General features: G+C 47.1%; 1 protein-coding gene across 13 annotated transcripts in view; it reads right to left on the reverse strand.

Annotated features, from left to right (window-relative positions):
* Nucleotides 1–2,105: 2,105 nt before the first annotated feature.
* The window catches only part of GIGYF2 (GRB10 interacting GYF protein 2), a 160,835-nt gene continuing 136,304 nt past the window's right edge, over nucleotides 2,106–26,636 (reverse strand). For 11 of the 13 annotated variants that reach the window (XM_065557013.1, XM_008174961.4, XM_008174958.4 and 8 more), the window contains 6 exons: nucleotides 17,130–17,339; nucleotides 16,770–16,975; nucleotides 16,274–16,428; nucleotides 10,738–10,895; nucleotides 10,197–10,344; nucleotides 2,106–3,860 (listed from right to left, as the gene is read on the reverse strand). In XM_065557013.1, the coding sequence (XP_065413085.1) occupies nucleotides 3,793–3,860; nucleotides 10,197–10,344; nucleotides 10,738–10,895; nucleotides 16,274–16,428; nucleotides 16,770–16,975; nucleotides 17,130–17,339 (945 nt within the window). In that variant the 3' untranslated portion in view covers nucleotides 2,106–3,792. Of the gene's footprint in view, nucleotides 3,861–10,196; nucleotides 10,359–10,737; nucleotides 10,896–16,273; nucleotides 16,429–16,769; nucleotides 16,976–17,129; nucleotides 17,340–26,636 lie in introns of all 13 variants that reach the window. The other 2 variants (XR_010590378.1, XR_010590377.1) reach the window with 1 other exon arrangement.

The raw sequence follows: 26,636 nt of genomic DNA on the forward strand, positions 1-26,636 counted from the left end.
TTACTGGGGATGGAACCGTTTCATTATGTTCTCTCTCAGTGGGTCCAGAATTTTTTTTTTAAACTGGTATGAAGATTGAACATCTAAACTGCAAGGAAGTGAGTAATTTCTGTTCAGAGAAGCTCTGTAATTCAGAAAGCCATCCATACACAATATGAGTATTTAATCACCACAGTACCGTTCTCTATGCTCTGAAGATGTAGTGAATTAGGTGAGTTTTTTGGTCTTAGATTTCAGATTCAAAAGTTTTTTGTTACAGGATCTCCTTAGAGCCATTTTCCTTCTATATGTAATTCAATACATTCTTAAATCAAGCAGGGAGGCTAACCCAGATTCAGATTTCCTTTTACAACACCTTTTTTGCTAGGCTAAATCCTACGCCAGAGCAACTGGAAATTGGCAGACGTAGGAAGGACAGAGTGGACTGGAAGCAGAACTTGCTTCAGAAATCACTTGTGAAAAGAGGCCTCAAATGCCTCTTGCACCACACTCAACATTATCAATTCCCTGCTACATAGAAGCCAGAATGACTCTTTAGTTCCATACCTTAACAGAAAAACAAATTGAGAACTGGCATAGCTGTATACGGACTGCACCCAGCACAAACTGACAAAAAACTATAGTTCTTCTTTTTCACCCCAAATATTGACACAGGTGATCCTGACCATTCTTGAGGCTCATGCCATCTTTTCACAACAATATAAAAGGTAACAATTTTGCCACGAAGACATTCACTCCACCGCAGCACCAACCTAAAAGGGGAGAGGCAGATGCCAAAATATTTCAATTCAAGAGATAGTGTGCAGTGACCATTCCAATCTACCACATTATTTATGGTTAACAAGCGCCTTTCCATAGGAGTCAGCAGGGCCGGCTCCAGCTTTTTTGCCACCCCAAGCTGCAAAGGGGGGGGGGGGGGAAAAGCCACGATCGGGCACACTTCGGCAGCTGCTCTACCGTGCCGCTTCATTCTTCGGCAGCAATTCGGCAGCCGGTCCTACCCCCGAAGAGGGAATGAGGGACCCGCCGCCAAATTGTCACCGAAGACCCGGACATGCCGCCCCTTTCCGTTGGCCACGCCAAGCACCTGCTTCCTGCTCTGGTGCCTGGAGCCAGCCCTGGGAGTCAGATGGGGTCCTTAAAGGGAATGCAAAATTATTGCTTCTCCATACTTTTGCTTTTTCTATTTAGCAAGCACTGCTTCCCTCTTACCCCTCATGTTCCTGTTAAGCTGGAAATTAATGTGGCTTCATTTACATTCTTATGTTCTTGCAAAATCACAGCTTCAGAATTACTGTACCTTTTGTAAATTAAATGCTACTGGAAAAGGAAATAGGGTAACATTGTAGATACCTCAACCAGACAGCATATTTTAAACTAAGGTAAATTTTGAGCTTAAGCACATCGAAGGTGAGGTGGGAGCAAGCCTGGATGTAAGTAGGAAACAAAAGTAACATCAACGTAATCCTTTTTTTTAACATGTGAAGGGTAATGGACCAATTACCTCCCCATCATGTCCTCAAACTTTAGCAGGATTTTCCTCACCAAAATACAAACAGCAGCAAATGACAGCTAGTATTAGACCTGGGGAAAATAAAAGCATGATTTTACCTAAAAATGGTAAATGTACAAAATGCCCTCAGAGAGCCCTTCCCCCAATCTGAAGTGTTCGGGGTAAACCTCTCCCTTCTTCAGTAAAGATAACTGGGCTGGGAGGGTGCTTGCTGGTTTACTCAGATACTTTGTGTGTTTGAAATTCATAACAGAAAACTAGCCAAGGGTTGATCTTTCCTCCGTAAACAAGGTGACTGTGAATGCACGTGCGTGTGTATGGAAGGAAAAGGGAGTGAAGATTTTGTGTCATAATTTTCCAATCTCATTTTACTGATGTTTATTTTGAACTCTAAAATTATCAAGTAGAAAAACCACCAAGGTTCCGCAGGAGAGCAGGAATAAAGCGGCAGCTGTTGCTCCACATCCTGTGTATTTGCTTGATGTTTCTTGATGAAAACGGTGATGAAGGTCAAGATTCAGGTCTGTTTTAGCACCAGGAATAATCTCAAAAATCATCTTAGACAAAAGCAAGTAGAAAATGCGCTCTTAGATATAATACAACCAGGTTTTATTTCTCTTTTTTTTCCTCCCGCACACTGGCAAAAGTTCAGAGGGAGTTTAAAGTTCTGTAAACATTTTAACTACCCCTCTTCCCCCCCTTTATGACTTTACAAAGCAAAGGAGACAGGGAGACCAGATTTGCAACAGTTCCAAGTCTCTCTGTGCTATTAGATCCAAAAACTATATACAAGTCTGCAGCAGTATCTGTATAGTTACTGTACATGTTTGGGGGGGAGGAGGAAGAGAAAGGAGGAAGAGGGGAAGATTCCCCGCCAAAAATGAATAAACCAAATGAAATAAAACCCAAAGCCAAACTGCTCTGGAGGAACTCAAGCCGCCTTCTTCAGGCAGTGATGACAGAAAGACAGACACCTTTACACAGCTCCACCCAAATGGCAGCCTCTCCCCCCCCACAGGCACACTGCAGCCCTCTAGGAACGGGAGGTGGGATGGGGGTGGGGGGCGCAAATTAAGTGCATTTTGCAGTTTCGGGGTTTGGGGATTTTTTAAACTCTTGCAGGGAGAGCTGGGATTACATAAATATTTAATTATTATGGATTGGAAGTGAAGGGGCGTTCAGTAATTGAAGGTATAGAAGGGAATCAGTGCCATTGCCTCACAGCTCACTTTCTCCCTCTCCATGGTTATAGGAATTCAGATGCTGCCTACAGTCAGGTTCTCTTTTAATCTCATTCCATTATGAAGAGGATGGTCTCTGCCCCTTAACTTGCATGCTATTGTAACACAAAACTGAATCACTGCCATTGGAACCCAGCTGAGACTGTGGGGGATACTTGTTTGGAAAGTAAAGTCCTTCCCCACCCAAGACTTGAGCTGTCTCTTAAACGAGACAAATTCACAGCAGAAGGGCCTCCAATAAACTGGTCCTATTCCTATGAAGGTAATATTTAAGGAAGTAATTTCAACCTGAACAGAAGAAATATACCCTCCCCTGCCCCCATTATACATTCCCATTTGTCCAGGAAGGCGGGAGGTTGCTGGCGGGAGAACTCCAGTAACTATCATCACTACCTAATGAAGACAGACTCAAGCTTTCCCTCCAAAATTAATGTGCTGAGAGAGGCTGGCAGGGGGTGTGCAACATCAAACCAATCCAAGTTAAACTCCGCCCACCACCACCCTCTCCTGCTGTTGCCAGTTCTAAAGTTAGCTTATGATTGCAACTCCTGGATTTGGAGAGCACCTCTTGTCCTGAAGGAGCACTGAAGTCAGTATCTGTGTGGCATTTTGGTTTTGACCAATCTCTGTTAACCACAAACTCTCTCCATGATTGCACAAGTTGGATGTGATAAGCATGACCGGGGAAAGGAAGATACCATTTGCAGAATCTCAGTAGACTTTCCAGATAAATCAGCAGAAGAAATGACAGCACAGTGAATGCTTGCTGCCTGCAGTCAGCCGTTTTGGGAATGGATCCTATCTCCCACCCACCTAGGAGACAGAGCAAAGTCCAAATGTCTACGGGCTGACAGATGACAATGACTGTGCAACCTGGGGCAGAAAGATTTTGTTGGGGCTAGAAGCAGCAGCCTGAGATGATTGATTCTGTAAGTCACTGCGAGGCGAAGAAAAATGCAAGTTGGAGAAAGTACTGTGTCCAAAGGTGGAGAATCCATGGTTAACAGACACAGGAAAAGCCGGTCAATCTGCACAAGATCAGTAGTCTTCCAAAGTCTCTATTTCTCCCATATTGAGCCGCTCTGATGAGGCATTCACTGAAAATCCTGTAAAACAAAAGAAGCAATGTTTTAGTCCGGATGTGCATGTCCAAGTATGATATAATCAGTTTTATTTATTATATGCAACAGCTGCTTAAAGGAGGAAGTGGAGAATAGATGCCTAATTAAACTGTGGAAGAAATTCACTAAGGCAGACTGTAACTACCCAAACTGCAATTTGACAGACACCAGGGTTGCCATGCATAGACTTGGACAAAGTGCCATAGGATCTTAATGATTCATCACTAAACAGCTTGGTCCCGAGTCTCTCAAAAGATGGCACCTTCAGCATCACTGTGCCTCAACACCATGGGTAATACTGTCTCAGAAGGAAGAATGCTTAAAGCACAATTCAGTAGTATTTCTAAGATGTTCTTCAGTATTTAGGTGGTACAGGAAGCAGGGGTGGCTGATGCTAAGATCTAACATCCAAGGACTGACCCTGCTCATCCCTGCTTAGCTTCTGAAGATGGGATGAACTTTCAGTCTGAAGTGGTATCAGCTTTCAATTTAAAACCGCTTTTACAACTAGAAGCCTGATGGAGACAGCATGCAGATGTACCAATAGGCATGAATTTAGGATTATTTTGCTATTTTCAATCCCTACATGCTATTCATCTATTAACTATTATTCAGGAAATCCAATATACACTTAAAACTAACCCCCAAGTTTTAAATCATATAAATGCTGAAGATCAGATGTATTAAAGAAAGCTGAGAGGGAAAGAATACACACCAATGTTAGAAATCCAATGCAAAGCCAGTATCTGTAGAATTATTTGGATAAGGACACAAAGGTATTGTCACATCCATTCTAAACTTTGTAACTTGTCAGTTTTTGTACAAATCTCATTTGAACGCCAAGAGCTGGAAAACTGATTTGTTATATTTTTTTTTGTGTGAGGAAGCTACATACAAGGAACCATGCTTTATTTTCTTTAGACAATATATGTATTCAGAGAGCTTAATATGTGATAGCTATGCAATTTAATTTGCTGCATGTTACATCCAGGTTTTAAAAATGGTTTTAAAATTGCCTATGTTTACTGTATTTACTAAGCCAAGTGGCCTCCCTGGGGGTATTTTAATTCCTGTAATTGGAAAGAATGTTTTATAGTTGAAAAAGTACTTTTAATAAAAGGCTGCGTACATTTAAGCTCTGTTACAACTAATTTTATTTAAAATTCTGTATCTCAATTTAATATCACTGATACATCAGTAGACTTTAACCATTCAATTAAGTAACCATATCAGATTCATTTGACATGCATGTAGACAGACAGGGGAAGAGGTAATATCCTTTTTATTGGATCTGCTTCTGTTGGTGGAAGGTAAAAGTTTTTGAGCTACACAGAGCTCTTCTTCAGGTCTGGGGAAGGAAGCAAAGCGCATGTGGTGGAGGTAAGTTTGAATTAATGTTTGCAGTTTTCATATAAAAATGTGCTGTATGAACTCTTAATATGAAAATACTTATTTTGCCGAAAACAGTATGTGCAATCTAATGGATAAGGATGCTGATTTTAATATAGTTTGAGGATTATAGTACTGTTTTCAGGGAGCAGTTTAAAATGTATTAAAATCTCTTCCAATGTGTAATATGGATGGATATGTTCATCTTCATTTTTTTTTTAAATAATAAAGTAGCAGTGTTAGAATATAGATATTCAGGCCTGCCTGTAAAGGCCTATACTTGAAGAACTTAGGTGTATTTTTATCACTTAGCAGCGTCAGAGTTGGGAAAGGGAACACAGGGTAAATTCTCTGCGGCATCAGAGCTGGGATCGGAACACTGGGGAATAGACTATCTGCATATAGCGATAAGCCCGACTGGTGTGAAGAGCTTCGGAATATTCTTGCTTGGAAATTAACCCCAATAAACATTGCATTGTCTGCACTTTGGACTTCTGGTCTTTTGCTGCTTGATATCTGCGTGACAAGAACCAGGGAAGTGGGAGGGTGAAGGGAAAGCTCTCTAACAAGCAGCATCTGATTGAAAGTACACCTCTACCTCGATATAACGCTGTCCTTGGGAGCCAAAAAAAAATCTTACCATGTTATAGGTGAAACTGTGTTATATCGAACTTGCTTTGATCCACCAGAGTGCGCAGCCCCACCCCCTGGAGCACTGCTTTACTGCGTTATATCTGAATTTGTGTTATATCGGGTCGCGTTATATATATATAGAGGTGTATTAATGAATATTATCCTTTAAGTTACAAGGTAGCAGCAAAATCATTGAAGTTAATGGAAGTTATGTGGCTAAACCACAATGCAGCTTTTGAAATATTTCTCCCCATTTTTATTTATGAAAGCAGGCAATTCAGAACAAGACAACTGACCATTGGCTAGAGATGAGAGGTTTATAAAAAGAACAAGATTAGAAAAGATTTTGCCAGCTACATGACCCTTTTAAACAAGACAATTAGGGGAATTATGAAACTTCCACTCTTCGATTCATGAACTCTGTCCTGTTAAGAGATTCAAATGTGGGAAAGAATGGGTGGGACTTGGGAACACATGCATGTTTGTGCAGACCTCATTCATCAAAAGTATCAACAATTACCTCGTTGGAGATCACAATCTACATGTATGAATAAAGTATGCAGAGTAGTTACAGTTACTAGGCAAACAGGATAGAATCCCTAGCTGTGGTGAAGAAGGTACAGTATACAGAAGGGTAAAAAGACCAAGTCTCAGGGAAAATGATCAAGGGGAAACAGGGAGGGGGTTTCAGTATTTCATGGCTTCAGGATAGAAAACACAAGGAATTACAGGCCACAGAGAAGTGAATCTGAGTCACTCAGGCACAGACAATGAAGCTGTTTCAAACATGGAGACAGAAATGCTCCAGATTTTGAAGAGCTGTAATTGTGGGAGACATTAAAGGAGAAATTACAGCAGTCAAGAGAAGATAACAGGAGTAAGGTTCTGGTATGAAGCGATAGTCTTATGAAAGTGATGGTATATAGGCTATATAGAAAGTTGGTTTACAGACGTAGGAGATGAGAGAGTGCAGTGTCAAACCAAGCCCCTAGTCATGGAGAGAGTAGATATGAACGGAAAAGCTGACTGAAGGAGTTATATGAAGGTGGAATTTTAGTTCCCATTTTATCATCGCACAGACCTGGATGTTTATCCCACACCAGTACTGCAGAGACGCCTGCTCTCTCACTCTTTTCTAATATTACAGCAATTTAGCACTTATTTAATGCTTTTCGGCTTCAAAGCACTTTAGAGCAGGGGTCTCAAACACACGGCCTGCGGGGTTATTTTCTGTGGCCCACGAGCTCCTTGCGGCCCCCGCACCCTCCCGCAGCGTTTACCTAGAGCAGCTCTGGCCCGACGCGCACTGGGGGAAGGGCAAGATCCCTGCCTGCCTGTCCTGACCCCACACCATTCCGGCCGCGTAGGAAAAGGGGGGGCACAGGGGTCTGTGTGTTGCTGTTGCTTCAAGCACCGCCCCCAGCAGCTCCCATTGGCTGCGGTTCCCCATTCCCAGCCAATGGGAGCTGCTGGGGGCGGTGCCTGAAGCAACAACAACACACAGACTCCCGTGCTCCCCTTCCCCAGGTTCCGGCTGCTTCCCGGGGCGGGACAGGCAGGGAGCCTGCCCTGCTCCTGGTGCGCGCCCCCCAAACCGCTCCTGCAGCCAAACCCCCTGCCTCACCCCGCACCCCTCCTGCACCCTGCACCCCTCTCAAGCCCCCCTCCTGCACCCCGACCCCCTGCCCTGAGCCCCTGCCACACCCCACACCCTGACCCCCTGCCAAGCCCCCTGCCGCACCCCTCTTGCAGCCCAACCCACTGGCCTAAGCCCCCTGCCACACCCCAACCCCCTGCCCTGAGCCCCCTGCCGCACCTCTCCTGCACCCCATACCCCAACTTCCTGCCCTGAGCCCATGCCACAACCCACACCCTTCCTGCATCCCCTGGGGGCAGGGAGGGGGCAGAGTTGGGGTGGGGATTTCGGGGAAGGAGTTCGAATGGGGGCAGGGAAGGGGTGGGAAGAGGCGGGGCCTCATGGAAGGGGTGGAGTGGGGGCAGGGCCGAGGGCAGTGGGGGGGGGGAGGTGTCAGTAATGCGGCCCTCGTGCCAACGTACTAGTCCTCACGTGGCCCTCGTGGTCATTTGAGTTTGAGACCCCTGCTTTAGAGACATCTTCACAGCAATCCTGCTGTGGTAAAGTAAGAATCTTCCCCATCTACAAAGAGAAACTGAGGCAAAAGTCAACGCCACAGAAGGAGTCAGTATCAGATCCAGGATTAGAATTCTGGAGTTCCTGATGCCAAATCCTGAACTCAAACACTGTCTGTGATCCTTAACAGGTGACCAGCTTTGCTAATTTCTTTTTAAAATTTATTTGTGCTTTCACAGAATGACATCTGATTAAAAGAAAGTATTTCTCCAAACATCAGTATTACCAATCCATCATTTCTATTTTGTATAAAAAGATACGGATCTTTTTGAAGCCTAAGGAACAGAAAAGATTTAATTTTATAATATCCCCATCTAATAGTTAAATTTGCTTAATATGTAAAAAAGCTACATTAAATAGGCACTACTGAATTCCTTCCAATAACCCTAAGGGGGCAGTTAGAGCAACATCCTGAACCACTGCAAAATTATTAGAGTGATCTTTGTTTAATCCGAGATGTCAGAGGCCTTCCTGTCATAAAAATAAATATTAATTTTGTGGAAACAGGGTTAAAGGATTTAAATATAGGCCTCTCCATTGTAAGAAACAGAGCAACTGTCATGCTAAGTCTTAGCCTAATATCGCGAGACCTGTAGAATAAGGGCTCACGTCAGAAGCGAGTAAGAGACAGCAGAGTAGAGTCAGCGTGACCCAGCCTTGAGATAGCGACGTTTTGAGAACAGAAGTGAGAAAATACAGGAATGGGCAGGACATAAACTGCAGACATGTTTGTTTAATGCATGCCATTAAAATGTATAAATGCTTGTGTGATATTGCTTGTACTTTGAAGAAACTGAGGCAGAGATGCTCTCTGTCAGCTGTGTTCTTCCCTTGCAATTGCATGTCCTGAATAAAGCGGTCTCTGATTTTGTTGCTTCCAACCTGAGAGTGGAGTTAATTAAAGATTAAAAATTGTGGACGAAACTAAATCTAGGTATGGAAAATTAAAAAATGGAAGCAGAAAACCAATGCTGCAAATTCTGTCTTAAGAAAGAACAGGTTCTTATGGTTTCAGAGTAGCAGCCGTGTTAGTCTGTATCCGCAAAAAGAAGAACAGGAGTACTTGTGGCACCTTATGGGTAGCTTTTGAAATGTCAGGGAATGTAATTTTTATTATGCAAGATGCTTCTATATTTTCCCAAACTGCAGTATTTGTTCTCCATCATGATTACATTTACTATAACATCAGAAAAAGGCTGAATTTAGCTGAAAACTTATTAACTTTTCTTTTAATATCCTTAAAGATCCAGGATATCTAAAGTAGAGGACCTAACTTTAATTAATTTAAAAAACAAAGGAGAATCAGCTCCTCCTCTTCACACATCAAAGAGACGCCCAATGTGTGTGTATATCTGATACTCTGTTAAAATGAAAAATTGAGGTTCTATACGATTTTAGCTGTTTACCCTTAATGAAAAATACCCATGTAAATTCATTTGTTCTCTACTTCCACAGCCAGAAGTCTTTTCTTCCTATCTCCACAAAGCTTTTCTTGGATTCTTCCAACCTATTTTCAAGGTGAGTAATTTCAGAATCGGGCCAAACTTGACATTTAAGGGATCAACCAACTCCTCAAGACCACAAATTACAGGAAGAATTGATTCCAAACCAATATTTTTGCCTTTTCTATAAAAATAATTTTTTTTAAAATCTGCTAAACTGTCTCTTTCAATCTGTTATAACTGCCAGAGGGGAACACGTTCAGGATTATGCCTTGCTCATCATACTGACTCCTGATAAAACCACCACAGATATACCTGTCTAAAAGGCACCCCATCTTGTTTTTCTGCCTCTGTTTAGGTGAAGTGATAAAACAAGCATGAACATAGGTACCTCCTTAAACTATCTCAGAAGCATATAATTGTATTATATATATTGTACACCATACGCCCTGCATCACCTGTGGCAGTGATAGGACTGGCAGTCTCAAAGCAGCCTTCAAAAATGCAATGAATTCGTTATAAATAATTTAAAAATACAGACTACTCTAAAGGAGCTTCCTCCATCTTTCTTGCATATATTTAATGTATGAATGTCAGACTTATGAAAGACCCAAAAAGAACTTTGCAGATGGAACAAAAATTATGGCCTCTATCCCAAATAAGCCACTGAGACGAAGAGTTTAGTTTTAAAGTACTAAAACTCACCTAACAAACTGGGATCTGCTCGAACCATTTTCTGTTTCTTCTTTTTCTTGCTACTCTGCACAGCTTCAAAGTTGGATTGCTGGTTGTTGCTCTGATTGGTCTGAAAGACGGAATGCAGTGCGCTATGGTTCATCCCCCACACTGAATCCTGGAACAAAAATTCTAGATTACAAGTTAGAATTAAATGTTGCCTGTTCATTGGAAGTACACAGATGACATCAAGTCACTTTCCATATGACATGGATAGTAGAATATCCATTAATCTATCCAATAAATTTACCTTTTTCCTAAAACTAATCCTGCACCATAAAATTATCTCCCTATAAAGTTATTTACACAAGATCTCAGATAGATTCTGTACAATTCCACAGTAATACCCAAAATATGTTTCCTCCCCCCATTCTACATAATCTACCCCCTTCACCATGAAGAGCTATATTCAGAGATGCAGACTGTCACTGAGCCTTTGCTACCCTCTCCAAAAATACTATCAATGTACTTGGAGATCCTCCTCCAAAGCAAAGGTCAAGCAAATATGTACCTGCTGCTGCTGCTGACTGGCTTTTTGTTTGGCACGGCGCTCTAGAAACTGCTTGGCAAATTCCTTGGCCTCAGGGGTATCTCCAAGGTAGGCTCTGATGTAATCGTGGACCTCGTATGGAGACTCCACTTCCTTCAGGAAAGAAACAAACGTGGGAACTGCAATACGAGGGGAAGAAGATGGACCATGAGAGAGACGTGTGTTGATGTAAGGAGTGTGTGCGTGCAAAAAGCAAACAAACTTTGCATTCTTTATTCAATTTTCTTTGTCAAACTAGCAACCATTGTAAACAGCCTCTCCTGTTAAATTCCCCATAATATAGCCCCAGCAAAAAATGGTTACTAACCTTTCCGTAACAGTTGTTCTTTGAGATATGTCGCTCACATCAATTCCACATTTGACAACGGTGCATATCGCACACACACCCATAAGATTTTTCCCTTGGCGGTATACGTTGGGCTGGCTCTAGTGCCTCTGGTGCTGTGCGCTTATGTTATAAGAAGTATAAGTATAAGGGGCAGCTCCACATCCTCTCAGTTCCTTCTTGCCAGCTAACTCTGACAGAGGATGGGTCCATCTCCTTGTAGTACACTTGAATACAGGATATTATCCAGGATGAGATTCTCTGGGCTGAAACCGGCAGGCCATTCATCCTCTCTGCTATAGCCATGAAGAGTTGCACAGATCTACGGAACAGCTTAGTCCTCTCAATGTAGAAGGCTAGGGCATGCCTGACATCCAACAAATGAATTCACCGCTCTTCCGAATTCCTGTGCAGTTTTGGGAAGAAACTGGCAGGAAAATGGCTTGGTTGCTATGAAACTGCGAAACCATCCCTGGAAGGAAGGCTGGTTGGGGCCACAGCTGAACCTTGCCCTTGAAGAACACTGTGTACAACGGTTCTGACGTAAGGGCCCGGACTTCAAAGACCCCCACCTTTGGCAGATGAACCTGGTGACCTCTGGGTGAAGGCACCACTTGTGGTGAGAGAAGAAAGATCTGCTGAGGTGATCTGCCAGGGCGTTCCGGGCTCCCGGAAGATGGAAAGCCTTGAGGTGGAGCTCTTCAAGCAGAAGTCCCATAAACGGATAGCTTCCTGACACAGGACAGAGAAGCACACTCCTCCCTGCTTGTTGATGTAGACAATGGCTGCTGTGTTGTCCGTAAATACTTTTACTACTTTACCCATGATCTGTGGAAGAAACATTTGGCAAGCTAAGCGGACCATTTTGAGCTCCCTGATGTTTATGTGTAGGGAGACCTCTTCCTGGGACCACAGGCCCTGTGTCCCGAGGCAATTGAGGTGGGCTCCCCATCCTAGATCAGAAAGGACTGAATCAAGGGACACTGATGGCTGGGGGATGACAAAGGGAACACCTGCAGTTGCCGACTGGGGGTCCTTCCACCAATCAAGGGAAGATAAAGATCGGGCTGGAACAGTAAGCATCGAATCCAAGTGTTGTCTGTTTGGTGAGTGCACTGAAGCAAACCATGTCTGCAGGGGTTTGAGGTGCAGCCTTGCATGCCGTACCAAGTAAGTGCATGCAGCCATGTGTCCCAGAAGTTTGAGACAAACCCAGGCTGTTGTGATAGGGTATGCCAGACCTGACATTGTCTGGAAATGGACCTCTGGAAGAAAGGCGTTGGCGTGGGTCGAGTCTAGTACTGCCCGGATAAAATCTATTCTCTGTACTGGGAAGAGTCGACTTTTGTTTATTTATCAACAGACCCAACGCTTGGAAGGTGGCTTGGACAAGGCTGATGCTGGTCTTTACTTGAGCACATGAATGGCCCTTCATCAGTCAGTTGTCTAGGTATGGGTAGAATTAGACTCCTTGCCTTCTGAGGAAGTCTGCGACCACTGCCATGCATTTCGTAAAAACCCAGTGGGGCTGCAGAAAGAACAAAGGTGAGGGTGGTGAATTGGTAATGGGTCTGGTTTACTATAATGCTGAGGAATCTTCTGTGGCCTTGGAAGATGAAAATGTGAAAACAGGCGTCCTTCAAGTCAAAGGCGGCGTAACAGTCCCCTGGATCCAGGGAGGGAATGATGGAGGCCAGAGAGACCATGTGGAATCTCAATTTCTTGAGATAAATTGAGGTGGCGCAGGTCCAGGATGGGTCTAAGACCACCCTGGCCCTTTGGGATTAGGAAACATTGGGAATAAAACCCCTTCTCCTCTCAAGTTCTAAGGCACCTCCTCCGCAGCCCCCACCCGTAGGAGGGTTTGCACCTCTTGGGCTAGAAGTTGCTCGTAAGAAGAGTCCCTGGAAAAGAACAGGGATGAGAGGGAAGGGTGGAGGAAAACAGAAGGGTATCACTGTCCACCACTGTATTTTTTTTTTTTTTTAAATGGAGATATACCTATCTCATAGAACTGGAAGGGACCCTGAAAAGTCATTGAGTCCAGCCCCCTGCCTTCACTAGCAGGACCAATTTTGCCCCAGATCCCTAAGTGGCCCCCTCAAGGATTGAACTCAACCCTGGGTTTAGCAGGCCAATGCTCAAACCACTGAGCTATCCCTCCCCCCAGCAGTCTGATACGATGAAAGACTACACTAGGCCGAAGTGGGGAAGTCAGTCTGAAAACAAAAAGGGGACAGGATCCGATGAGGGAAACTGGTATAGCGCCCTCGAAACACCTTCAAAAGTTCTATTTGGGGCCTCTGGAGTCTCTCCGAGATCCCGGTAGTGAGGTTGCGGTGGACGGAAGCGGTTGACGACAATTGGAACCCTTGCTCCTTGTCCTGAACAGGTTCCGTCGTGGCAGCGGCACCGAGAAGCGAGCCGGCTGATAAGGCCTGAACTGCTTCCTTGAAAGAGCTGGAGCAGAGAGGCCCAGGGACCTGAGGGCAGCCTTTGACTCCTTCAGCCCATAGAGCTTTATGTCCGTTTTATACAAAAACGGTGACATACCTTTAAATGGGAGGGCTTGGATTGACTGCTGGACCTCCTGTGGTAGCCCCAAGGATTGAAACCAAGAGCATCACCTCATGGCCATTGCAGAAGCCATTGTTCTGGCTGCACCCAGGGTCTTTGAGTGAGGCTCTAGCTATGTTCTTTCCCTCCTGTAAGAGAGTGGAGCACTCTTGCCTGGAGTCCTGAGGCAATAAGTCTTTAAATTTCGTCAAAAAATCCCACATGTTGTAATCGTATCTCCCCAGCAGGGCTTGCTGGTTCGAGATATGCAGCTGCAATCTGCCTGTTGAATACATTTTTCTGCCAAACAGATCGAGTCTCTAAGTTTTTCTATTCGGAGGTAATGCTTGCCTGGCCTTGTCTGTCCTTCTCATTGGCCAGCATTGGAGCCAGGAGGAGGATGAGAGTATAAGTACTTTGGCTGTCACATAGTATTTCTTCTCTTCCCGCCTCAAAGTGGGAGGGAGAGAAGATGGGGTCTGCCACAGGGTTCTGACTGGACCCAAAACAGCGACACTGATGGATAGGGCCATCTTCAATGGTGCTGCTGCAGCCAAAATGTCAATGTGGCTATAGAAAGACTCCTTGAGCACCTCAACCTCTAGCCCCAGGTTAGCAGCTATTCTCTTTAGAAGCTCCTGGTGGGCTCCAAAGTCATCTTGCGGCAGCAAGCCACTTGGCTCCAAGGTGGACTCATCTGGGGAGGAGGAGGAAGAGGCCTGTACCAGAGGGGGAGTTCCACCTTGTCTTCTGCCCCTATTACCTCCATCGGGCCCACATCTTGCGTGTCGGTACTGGGCTCGGTACTGGAGTCAGGGTATGGTGGCGAATGGATCGGTGCGGGAGCCCGCCTCTCAGATGCAACCAAGTAGGACCAGTGGACGATGGTCCCGGTACCGAGGGAAACCTGCAGGGGTTCCAGAATGGCCACTGTATCGGCTACTATCCTCCTGACCAGGTGCCAGTGGGTGACCCATACCCGGGTCTGGTGGAATGTAGAATGGGTACCGGCTACAGCTCTTGGGACGGACATAGAGCTCCATCGCAGACTCCGAAAAAAGAGTCCTCCTGAGGCGACCATGGGGGACCTTGCTTCTGCGGTTTGGTGCTGAGGGTCTGGGAACCATTGCCGGACCAGGGATGACCTTGCAGAAGAAAGAAGGGCCGGCTTGCCTCTGTAAGGTACCTAGGGTCCAGGTGCTGGGAAAGAGCTCGGAGCACCATGTTCTCTCCTGTTCATTCGAGCCGGTGGTTGTCCCATCAGGGCTGGTGATACCAGGAGAGAAGTCTCTGGCGGCTGCAAAGGCCTCCAAGGTAGAAGGTACTGTGATCACACTCGAGCCACAATGACTTCCTGGCATCAGCTGAAGTGGAAGTTCTTGGTGCCGAATCCAAGTGGGTTGGCTCTAATGCCGGTCTAAGAGCAACTTCCATTAGGATAGCCCTCAGTCTCGCTTCTCTTTCTTCGTACGAAGCTTAGAGTCCTGACAGAGCTCTCATACCTGAGCCTCTCCCAGACACTTCAGATAACTGGAGTGTGGGTCTCTCACCAGCATAGGCTTGCCACAGGAGGCACAAGGTTTGAAGCCCAGGGATCGGGGCATGCCTGAGCCCAGGGTCAAAGGGAGCCCCACTACATTAAAGGAGGACTAACTTTCTACACGAGTACTGTTTACACTAATACTATACTAAGACAAATAAACTAAGCTAAAGAGAAGAAAACATTGAAAACACCTTGCTGAAAGAAGAGGAGATGTTCCGGCAACCGTCACAGGCGGTAAGAAGGAACTGAGAGGGTGTGCGGCTGGCAGTGCCCCTTATATTGGCGCATAAGCATGCAGCACCAGAGAGCACGAGTGCTGGCCCAACAGATACCACTGAGGGAAAAATCTCCATCAACAGTGCATGCGGCACACGCACACCTAATGTGGAATGGACATGAGCAAGCACTCGAAGAACATATTGTTGCAGATATTCTACTATTTTACCAAGAGAAAGGGAGACTGGCCCCTCTCACCCCACTGTGATGTGCAAGAAAATTAGGTGTACAACCATAAGGGCAAATGAACCATTGCCTCATGACTTGCAGTTCCTAACTTGACTCATTTTTGCAGCAGTTAATATCAGAAGCTCACTGAACCCCAGGCTCAAATGGACCATAAACCTTCTCTCTCTTATGCCGCAATCAATACATTTTACTGACTGAAGCATCAGAGCAGAGCATACATAGTTCATTCAAACTGTATCCCAAAAATGCTTTAGAGAGACAGTTACAATGTTAATTATATTGCATGTATTTAGAACTAGGCTAAATTCTCATTCATCTGTGACCTGTCACCTCCATCCAAAAGGAACCATCTGTATTGGTGAGAGTGGGAGAGTCTGGAATTAGTCCCAATTCCATTCTACCTGCAATATTTCACCCAAATAGGGAAGACAATGCAGTGCAGTTTATAGCAATGCCATTTCCCAGCTAATTATGCCCTCTTGCTGAATGAGCTAAATAGCACCTTGGTAAAAATGCAGTCATTATTCCATGTGTGCAAATGTACAAATGTGATGTTGTTCTTCATATACTGTTACAAAGTATAACATTCATTCTTTCCCACTTCTTACCATCCAAGGTGTTTGCTGTGTTGAGTGCATGTAGCATCTGTTCACACCACTGAGTGAATCCATCCTGGGCTTTATTAACCCCTTGGAACAACTTCAGCAGCTTCTCCTCTTCTTCTACCTTCTTGTTCTGTCTGCTCGTAATTCCTATAGATTTACTTGACACAAAGAAATTGTAAATATCACATATTATGCCTGAAACAGCCATCTATTTACTTAAACAGTATTATCTCAGATTACATTACACAGCCTACAAAAGCCCATGGATTTACAGAGGGCCAGTAACGTTTAAGAGTCAACTTATTTTCCTAGTGGATGTGAAAAATCAAAGAAATTGGGACTCTGTGGACAACCTATAAGCTGTTTGTTGCTAAACACTATTTTAAGACAGCGGTATAGAATTTTCAAGAACCAGAGATGATGAAGCTATAGTTGGTTAAAAGATCAGTGCAAGACTGGCAGTCCTTTGCCAAAAACAAACTCCCCCCCTGATTCCTACCTGAGGCTGGCATTGCTCTTGTTTTTATTGGTTGAGTTACGAGGCCCCATTTCCTTCACTGCATCATCCCAGAACCCCATATTTGAGTTTTTGGTGTCAGCATTGCTCCAGATACTGCTGACTAGATCAGATGCCCACTGGGTGGTGGGATTACTGTTTAAAGAGCCCCACACTGAATTCCCAATGCTGCTGTGCAGGTTAGAATGCTGTTGAAACAAAACAGAAATGAGACCCTGGTTATTAGCATCAGATCGGGAGGAACAGTAGCAATGTCTCAGAAAACCAAAATGGAGTGTGATGAGAGGGGATCAGTGCAAGTAACAATTCTCCATGTACTGGTTAGGTAAATAAGATATGCACCGTAGTATTGCGGACTCTGTTCGGCTGCTGTTGCTGCTGCTGCTGCTGCTTCTGCATCTGCCTCGCCTCTTCCTGCTGTATTTCCAAGAGAGATTTGGTAGCACCTGTTGGCTTGGTGACATTACCCCAACCTGACATTTTTTGTTGCTGCTGTTGCTGTTGCTGTTGCTGCTGGAGGGCTTTCATCAGTTCACGCTGCTGACGTCTTTGCTGTTGCATACAAAAAGAAACAACATGCCTGTTCTGACTCTTTGAAGATAATTACTACTGGGGATCCTGGTTTGCAGATTCTTACTGATTTCAGTTTGTTTTTTGTCAACATGGGCAGCACTGTTTTTATGCCTTTACATTTCTTTATTGGTGTCTATAAGGAAAGTATGTTTAATTATGACTACTGAATGGAAAGTGTCATTAGCCCATGACAGTGACTAAATTTGCCTCAACATTATGACCCAGGCAGTCAGTCCCTCCATTTCTTGCTGCTCTAAACTCTGGAAACAATATTCACGCTTGCCAGCCCCCTTCCTATGCTGCTGTTGTACATGACCAGGAAGCAGAGTGTGAAAATTAAACTGACATCACCATTTTTAATTTTTCTTGCTTTTTAAAAAAATAATTAAAATTTTAGGATGGTAACATTTTATCTGTTGCTTTAAGTTAAAACAGAACTTTACTTCCCATATTTCTGAGCCATTAAGCCCAATCTACCCCTAACCCCGATTAAATATCAAATTTAGGGTGACCAGATGTTCCGATTTTATAGGGACAGTCCCGATTTTGGGGTCTTTTTCTTATATAGGCTCCTATTAGCCCCCACCCCTGTCCCGATTTTTCACACTTGCTGTCTGGTCACCCTAATCAAAATCCCCCTTTTGAACAAAAGGTAAAGACCACAAAAATCTTCCTGTTACGAAAATAGAAGGGTAAATGTGGTTGAATACAACAGTTGAAGGCAAATAATTTTCTTTTCCAGAGTTAAGAAATAACAGAGCTTTGCTTTTGGAGGGTAAAATGATCCAAAGATATATCTTAGAATGTCAAATATGAAAAATACAGTCAAATATGATAAAAACAGTAAAAATAATGAATCTGTAAAGTAATACTACTGCAGTGATGATACAGAAAATATGGCACTTATTAGCAAAAGTAATGTTATATACACCCACACACAAGCCAGAATCCTTCTCAGAATGTAGGCCTCAGCCTTTAAAGCATGTCAGATAGATATGGGGTTCTCAACCTTTTTCTTTCTGAGCCCCTCGTAACATGCTGTAAAAACTCCACGGCCCATCTGTGCCACAATTGTTTTTCTGCATATAAAAGCCAGGGCCAGCATCAGGGGGTAGCAAGCAGGGCAGTTGTCCAGGACCTCACACCACAGGGAGCCCCGTGAAACTAAGCTGCTCAGGCTTTGGCCCGGGTGTGGTGCTCAGGGCAGAGGGGGCTTCGGGTTTCTGTCCTGGGCCCCAGTGAGTCTAATGCCGACCCTATTTAGCAGACCCCCTGAAACCTGCTCGAGGCCACCCCAGGGGCTTCAGACCCCTGGTTCAGAACAGCAGAGATAGATTGTTTCTGTGTTTCACACAGGATGAGTAACTACAATGGCTAACTTGCTAAGCTGTGAAATAGACAAAACAAGTAAAGAGGAAGCTATGTTATATGCTTTATGCCTATAAATTGTAATAGAGATCAGTTTATTTGATACAGTATCAGAATGTATAATTTTATTACTAGATAAAATCTAAAAGGTAAATATTTAAGAAACTGTGGACTTGTCTATATGAAGTTAGTGCATGGCAAGTTGTAAATCTAGTGTTCTAGCCGGCCATGCACTGTCTGCATGGACTGTGCTATCATGCACTAAAAGTTCCATAATTGGGGGGAGGGATAGCTCAGTGGTTTGAGCATTGGCCTGCTAAACCCAGGGTTGTGAGTTCAATCCTTGAGGGGGCCCTTTGGGGATCTGGGACAAAATCAGTACTTGGTCCTGCTAGTGAAGGCAGGGGGCTGGACTCTATGACCTTTCAAGGTCCCTTCCAGTTCTAGGAGATGGGATATCTCCATTAATTTCTAGAATTTAATTTCTAATGCACTTTGACCTACTACTCTTAGAAACAGCAGTAAGACAAGTGCACTATGGAACTCTTAGTGTGCAGTAGCACCGTCCACACAGCCAGTCAGCATGTAGCAGGCTAAAGTGCTGTACATTTACAGCCCAGGTTGCTGTACACCAACTGTCCATACAGACAAGCCCGATATCAGAAAATTAAAGCTATCTAAAGCCATTCAGTTTGAGAATTTTGTTGCCTAAGCAACCTGACCACAAAATATTGCAAATAGTTCAGACCACAGTGTCTATTTTAAATAGAAATATCAGCAAGATGTAAAGGACAGTTACCTGTTCCATAACTGGCGTTCTTTGAGATGTGTTGCTCATGTCTATTCCACAGTAGATGTGCGTGCTCGCCACATACACCGGTGCTGGAAGTTTTCCCCTCAGCAGTACCCGTAAGGGGAGCGCTGCTGGGACCCCTGGAGTGGCGCCTCTATAGCACACTATAAGGGGAGCCACGCGCTCCCCCCTCCCTCAGTTCCTTCTTGCCGGACCAATTCCGATAGAGGGGAAGGAGGGCGGGATGTGGAATAGACATGAGCAACACATCTTGAAGAACGCCAGTTACGGAACAGGTAACTGTCCTTTCTTCTTCGAGTGCTTGCTCATGTGTATTCTACAGTAGGTGATTACAAGCTATGTGTGATGGAGGTGGGTAGGAGTTCAGATTCCCTGGCGGAAGCACAGCCCTACCGAAAACAGCGACATCCCTGGCGTGGGAGACAAACGCACAGTGCGACGTGAACGTGTGTACTGAGGACCAGGTAGCAGCTCTACAGATGTCTTGAATAGGGACATGGGCCACAAAGGCAGCCGATGAGGCCTGAGCCCTTGTTGAGTGAGCCCTTACGATAGGTGGTGCGGGAACCCCTGCTAGGTCGTAGCATGTGTGGATGCACAATGAAATCCACCGGGAAAGCCTCTGGGTGGAGATCGGTTGGCCTCTCATGCGCTCAGCCGAAGCAACAAAGAGTTGCGAAGACCTGCGGAACGGCTTAGTCCGATCCAGACAAAAAGCCAGAGCTCTGCGCACATCGAGCGTATGGAGGTGGCATTCTTCGCTAGAGGCATGAGGTTTAGGGCAGAGGACAGGCAGGAATATGTCCTGGCCCATGTGAAAAGCGGAGACCACCTTAGGGAGGAATGCAGGGTGTGGGCGGAGCTGAACCTTGTCCTTGTGAAAGACTGGGGGGGGGGGGGGGGGGGGGGAGGTCGCAGGTCAGGGTCCTGAGCTCCGAGACCTGCCGAGCTGACGTAATGGCCATGAGGAAGACTACCTTTCAGGAAAGGTGAGACCATGAGCATGTGGCCAGGGGTTTGAACGGGGGCCCCGTGAGGCGGGATAGCACCAAATTTAGATCCCACTAAGGGACAGAGATTCTAATATAAGGAAAGGACCGGTCCAGCCCTTTGAGGAAATGCCCGGTCATGGCATGGGAGAAAACCAAGCAGCTCTGGACCGGCGGATAGAATGCTGAAATAGCCGCCAGGTGCACTCTGACAGAGGAAGGGGCCAGGCCTTGAGTTCTAAGCTGGTAGAAGGTACTCAAGGATAAGTTGGAGCGGGGCAGATGTTGGGGAAATACGCCACTCGCCCACGCACCTGGAGAACCTGGTCCACTTTGCCAGGTAGGCTCGGCGTGTGGACGGCTTTCTACTTTCAAGGAGGACACGCCTGACCCCTTCTGAACACCTTCTCTCCTCTGCATCTAGCCATTGATCAGCCACGCGGTCAGATGGAGGGTGGCCAGATTGGGGTGGAGGAGGCAGCCCTGGTCCTGGGAGAGTAGATCCGGGCAGAGCGCCAACGGCTGGGGAGGGGCCATGAGTAAGCCTAGGAGGGTCCTGTACCAATGCTGCCAGGACCAAGCTGGGGCGATCAGGACGACGCACGCCTTGTCCGTTTTCACTTTCTCCAGGACCTTGGCAATGAGGGGAAACAGGGGAAAGGCGTAAAGGAGTCGACCCGACCATGATAGGAGGAAGGCATCTGAGATCGCGTTCCTCCCCACCCCCCCTCTGGAACAGAACCTGTGGCAACGGCGGTTCTGTCGGGTCACAAGTCTACTTGGGGAGTGCCCCACGCTTGGAAGAGCTGGTGAGTGACCTCTGAGTGGAGCGACCACTCGTGTTGGGAGGAGAAAACCCTACTCAAGCGATCGGCCTGAGTGTTGTTGACGCCTGGCAGGTGGAAAGCCTTCAGGGAGATGTTGTGGGCTATACAGAACTCCCAGAGGCTGAGGGCTTCCAGGCAGAGGGCCGAGGAGCTCGTCCAGCCTTGCCTGTTGATGTAAAACATCGTGGCGGTGTTGTCCATGAGTACTCTGACCACCTTGCCGCGCAGCTGTGAGCTGAACACTACACAGGCTAAGCGTATCGCCCTGAGTTCCCTGACGTTTATGTGAAGGGACAGCTCCGCGGCTGACCACATCCCTTGGGTGTGTGAGCCCCTCAGCCCAGGTCCGACGCGTCGGACGCTACGTCTAGTGATGGGGTCGGGTCCTGGAAGGGAATTCCCTGGAGCATATTGGACTGGCAGGACCACCATTGTAGCTTGGTAATTACCTGTGCCGGTACCGAGAGGACTTTGTCCAGTTTGTCCCGGGCCTGGGAGATCTCTGAGGCCAACCAGAGTTGGAGGGGCCTCATCCAAAGCCTGGCGTGGCAGACCACGTACGTGCACACCACCACGTGGCCCAGGAGCCGCAGGCATGCCCTGGCCGTGGTAACGGGGAACTCTGTGACCGAGGCTATGAGCCCCTTCAGGGTCTGGAAGCTGTCCAGGGGAAGGGAGGCTGTGGCCTTGGAGGCAATCCAGGAGGGCACCTATGAATTCTATGCGCTGCACCGGAACCAGTGTCGACTTGGCCTCAGTTACTAGAAGACCTAAGTTGGAACACGTAGCCAAGAGCAGGTCTACGTGGTTCTGCACCTGGGACTGCAAGGTGCCCTTGAGCAGCCAGTTGTCGAGGAAGGGGAATATCTGTACGCCTTAGCGTCTGAGGTAGGCCGCCACCACCGCCGTACACTTTGTGAATACCCTGGGCGCGGTGGACAGGCCGAAGGGAAGGACCATAAATTGGTAGTGGTCCTGCCCCACCAGGAAGCGTCTGTGCCCCTCAAATATATGGATATGGAAGTATGCGTCCTGAAGGTCCAGGGCCGCATACCAGTTGCCAGGGTATGATGCATGCCACAGAGACCATGCGGAATCGGGATTTTGCCATGAACCATTTGAGGCCTCGCAGATCCAGGATAGGTCTGAGCCTCCCTTTTGCTTTGGGGATCAGGAAATAGCGGGAGTAAAACCCTTTCCCCCGGAATCTTCTCCACGGCTCCTAAGCTGAGGAGCTGACCCTCTTCCTGCTATAGCATGGGTAAATGTGACGGGTCCCCCCTGCCATCCGGGTGAGGGAGGGTTGGGGCGAGACAAATTGTAGCATATAACCCTGGGAAATGGTGTTGAGGACCCATTGGTCCGATGTTATCCAGGACCATTCCGTAAGGAACGCAGAGAAGTAGTTGCTGAAAGCAAACTTTATTGGTATGAGGGTCCTCTCGGGGGTCCCCCGGGTACCCTCCTGCAACCAGTCAAAACTGCCTCTTGCCCTGCTGCTTGCCCCTGGAGGGCCCAGGCTGTGGGGCAGAGCAATATTGCCTCTGAGGTCGCCTCTTTTGGGTTTTGTACCTCTTGTAGGCGGGCTCATATCTCCGCTGGGGTGCAGGAACGGATGCTTGCGTCTTAGGCTTCTCCTTGGGCGGGACGTAGAGGCCGAGGGTCTGAAGGGTGGTACATGAGTCCTTTATGTCATGGAGTCTCACATCTGTCTGTTCTGCGAACAGGTCCTTGCCGTCAAAAGGAAGCTCCTGCATCACAGACTGCGCCTCCGCGGAGTGCCAAGACAGCAGTAGCCACGACGCCCTGCGCATGGACACGGCCGAGGCCATGGACCGAGCAGCCGTGTCAGCTGCATCTGACGCCGCCTGCAGAGCAGCCTTTGCGGCGGCGGCTCCCTCCTCCACCAGCGCCTTAAAAATCTTTCCTTTCACGCTCTGGAAAGGAGGGCTCAAATCTCGGCAGTGACCCCCACAAGTCTGAGGAGGGCCTGGTGGTTGGCCACCCGGAGCTGGAAGCTGGCGGACGAATAAAGCTTCCTGCCAAATGAGTCCAGTCTTTTGGAGTCTTTATTCTTGGGTGCGGATCCCGGTTGGCCTTGTCTTTCCCTGTGCTTTACAGACTCTACCACTAGGGAGTTGGGGGCTGGGTGGGTATAAAGGTATTCGTGCCCTTTCGTGGGCAGTAAGTATTTGTGCTCCGCCTTTTTCGATATTGGGGCAAGGGAGGCTGGCGTTTGCCGGAGGGCATTCGAGATGTTAGCGACCCCTTCGTGGAGTGGGAGGGCCACTCCCCCCGGTGCAGAGGATGAGAGAACATTGAACAGCGAGTCCGAGGGTCCCTCCATCTCCTCAGCTTGGAGATGGAGACTGGATGCTACTCACTTTAGTAGCTCCTGATGAGCCCTGAAGTCCTCCTGCGGTATGGAGGGGGGCAGGCTGCGATCTTGTGATCTGATGCGGGGGAGGGGGCCGGTATTGGGCTCTGCACGTTGGCTGGTGCCACAGAATCCACCCCCTGATCGGACTCCTCGTGCGGTGCTGAGGAACCGTGACCCGCCGATCTATCCCTTGGAGGTCCGGATAGTGCGGCTGAAGCAGCCTCCGATGTTCCTGCTGTTGACTGAGGGCCTTGCTGGGCGTGCACGGGAGGCCAGGAGGTCCACTGGCACCACTGGCTTTGCCATGGGGGCCCTTGCCATTGACTCTGGTGCGGCACCAGCGGCACCAGCTGGTCAGGTTGGCCCGGCTGGGTCATAGGGCGCTGCGTGTAGGTCGAGGTTACCAACGACCTATTGGTGCTGTGCGAGCGGTACGCGCGATGGTGCCGAGAACATCATCGTCTGCCACGGGACCGGGACTCCAACGTCAAGGAACGGTGCCGCCTCGAGCTGCTACTCCTCAAGACGCTTCGACGCCTGGATCCGCGATGATGTGGAGCTAGCAATCCCCGTCGAGAGTCATGGGCATGGTGCCTCGACACGCAAGAGCTGGAGAGTGACTGGCGACTGCGTCCGTGCCATGAGCGGCTCCAGTAGCTCCACCGAGAGTGGGAGTGACTGCGGCGTCGGCGCCTGTCCCACCAATACTCTGTACTCTGCATGGAGCGGTGCCTGGAACTCTGATCCGACAGCACCCGACCAGACAACCTGGAGGGCAATGAGAGCGGAGGCTGGAGGCTGTGTCCTGACATGACACTGAGTGGCGAGCGGGCTCGAGAGTGGGCCCTTGACCGGGATCCATGTCGGGTTGGTGTCAGCTGTCGAGAGCCCAGCGGCAGCTTACCTCTATAGTGGGGTCCAGGAGCCGGCGGTGCCCCGGGCACCTGCAGAGTCATAATATCTTTGGCTGCCTGCAGGACCTCCGGTGTCGAAGGCATCCGGACTTCAGCCAGAGAGATCTGAGTCGATGCAACCGGGCTGCTCTGCTCAACCTGAATCGGAGCTCTCGAGCCCGAGGGGGGGAACTGGGGCTGCCCGATGCAGGTCTAGCCTCACCCCGTGCCTTCTCTCGACGCTTCTGAGAAGACAGAGCCTTCTTCTGCTTTTTCGACGGAGAGCGGTGCCAGCCACCCGAAGGTGCCGTGAGATCGCCACGCACCAAAGACAAAGTGCCCGGTGCCGATTCCGCTTGGCGTACCGGGGTTGGAGTCAGTGCCGACTCCATGAGAAGGGCCCGAAGTCTAATGTCTCTCTCTTTTTTCGTCCTGGGTTTAAAGGACCTGCAGATTTTACAGCGGTCACTGATGTGAGATTCGCCCAGGCAGCGGAGACAGTCGGTGTGCGGGTCACTTCTGGGCATCAAACGCCTGCAATACTCGCACGATTTAAATCCTGGGGTCCGGGGCATGCGCCGGCCTGAACACTAACAAAACTGGAACTTTTAAATGAACTAACTAATACAGGTAGTACGACAATGAACGAGTTCTGGGACGAGCTGCAGCAAAGCTGGAGCGAGTAGTTCCGATGCACAGTCACTGGCGGCAAGAAGGAACTGAGGGTGGCGGGAGCGCGCGGCTCCCCATATAGTGTGCTATAGAGGCGCCACTCCAGGGGTCGCAGCAGCACTCCCTCTATGGGTACTGCTGAGGGAAAAACTTCCAGCACCAGTGCATGTGGTGAGCACGCATACCCACTGTGGAATACACATGAGAAGAACTACTTTTTAAAAAAAAGTATATAAGGTATTTGTTTTGTATTAAAGAAGCTGATACATTTAAATGGTACGTTGAAAAGCCAATGAGAAGTGTATATGTTTAAGGCAAATCAACCAAAAAAATGCTAAATGACCATTAAAGACTGATTAACTGTATGACTGAGACAAGGTGGGTGAGGTAATATTTTTTATTGGACCAACTTAAGCTTGACTTTTTCACCAACAGAAGTTGGTCTAATAAAAGATATTACTTCACCCACCATGTCTCTCTGATATCCTGGGACCAACACTGCATATAATGGGGTATGACTGGCGACTGCACAGATTTTCATGTATGAAGCGACCCCACTAACCTTATCACTGAAGTGTAGGGAATAATCAAGTAATTGTACAAAAGGTATGTACAGCTGTTTTGTATGATCTCACTAACGGTTATATCCAACAGGAGATGGACCATACACACGAGTCAAATCTCTTTATACTGCTACATGATAAACTACTAAGCGGAAGCAGAACCAACCAGCAGCGTGAAGGGACTTTACATAAAGAAAGACTAACTTCAAAATGGACATTTTTGCAGAAAACTAACAGTACTAGTCAAAAGAGCATGGAGTCAAAGTGGACCAAATGATCACACCAATAAAGGGGTTACAAAATAACTTGCAGAAGGAGATTACTGGCCAGAGGTAAGCCAGCAGGTGTTCATCCTATGGTCCAACAGGTCTTACACAAACTAGTATGGCACAAGATGTTTTGTACAAAAATATCTGAATTTTCCAGACACAAAGTTGCAAGAAGCCATAAACATCTTTTCTTCTCACTCGATATGTAGAGACAACTCATGTCCTGGTTAGATATTTCAAATCTTCGCCCACAGCATGACTCACTTTCTGATTGGCCCTCATTAATTTTGTCAATAAATATGAACTGGGCTGCGCCACCAAGCAGAAAAGGATAAAATGTCTAGTGTTGTTCAATATGTTGTTCCCTGAACCCAAAACATCTGGAGAGAGATGTGAGCAGGACCGTAATCACCTGGCCAGCAAGAGCACCGCTTCGGAGTAACTGGAGTCATGTCACCAACAGGCTCCCTATTAACTCCTCAAGTCCTATCTAAAGAGACC

The sequence above is a fragment of the Chrysemys picta genome, chromosome 9, assembly GCF_011386835.1.
Source record: "Chrysemys picta bellii isolate R12L10 chromosome 9, ASM1138683v2, whole genome shotgun sequence".
Classification (NCBI taxonomy): domain Eukaryota; kingdom Metazoa; phylum Chordata; order Testudines; family Emydidae; genus Chrysemys; species Chrysemys picta.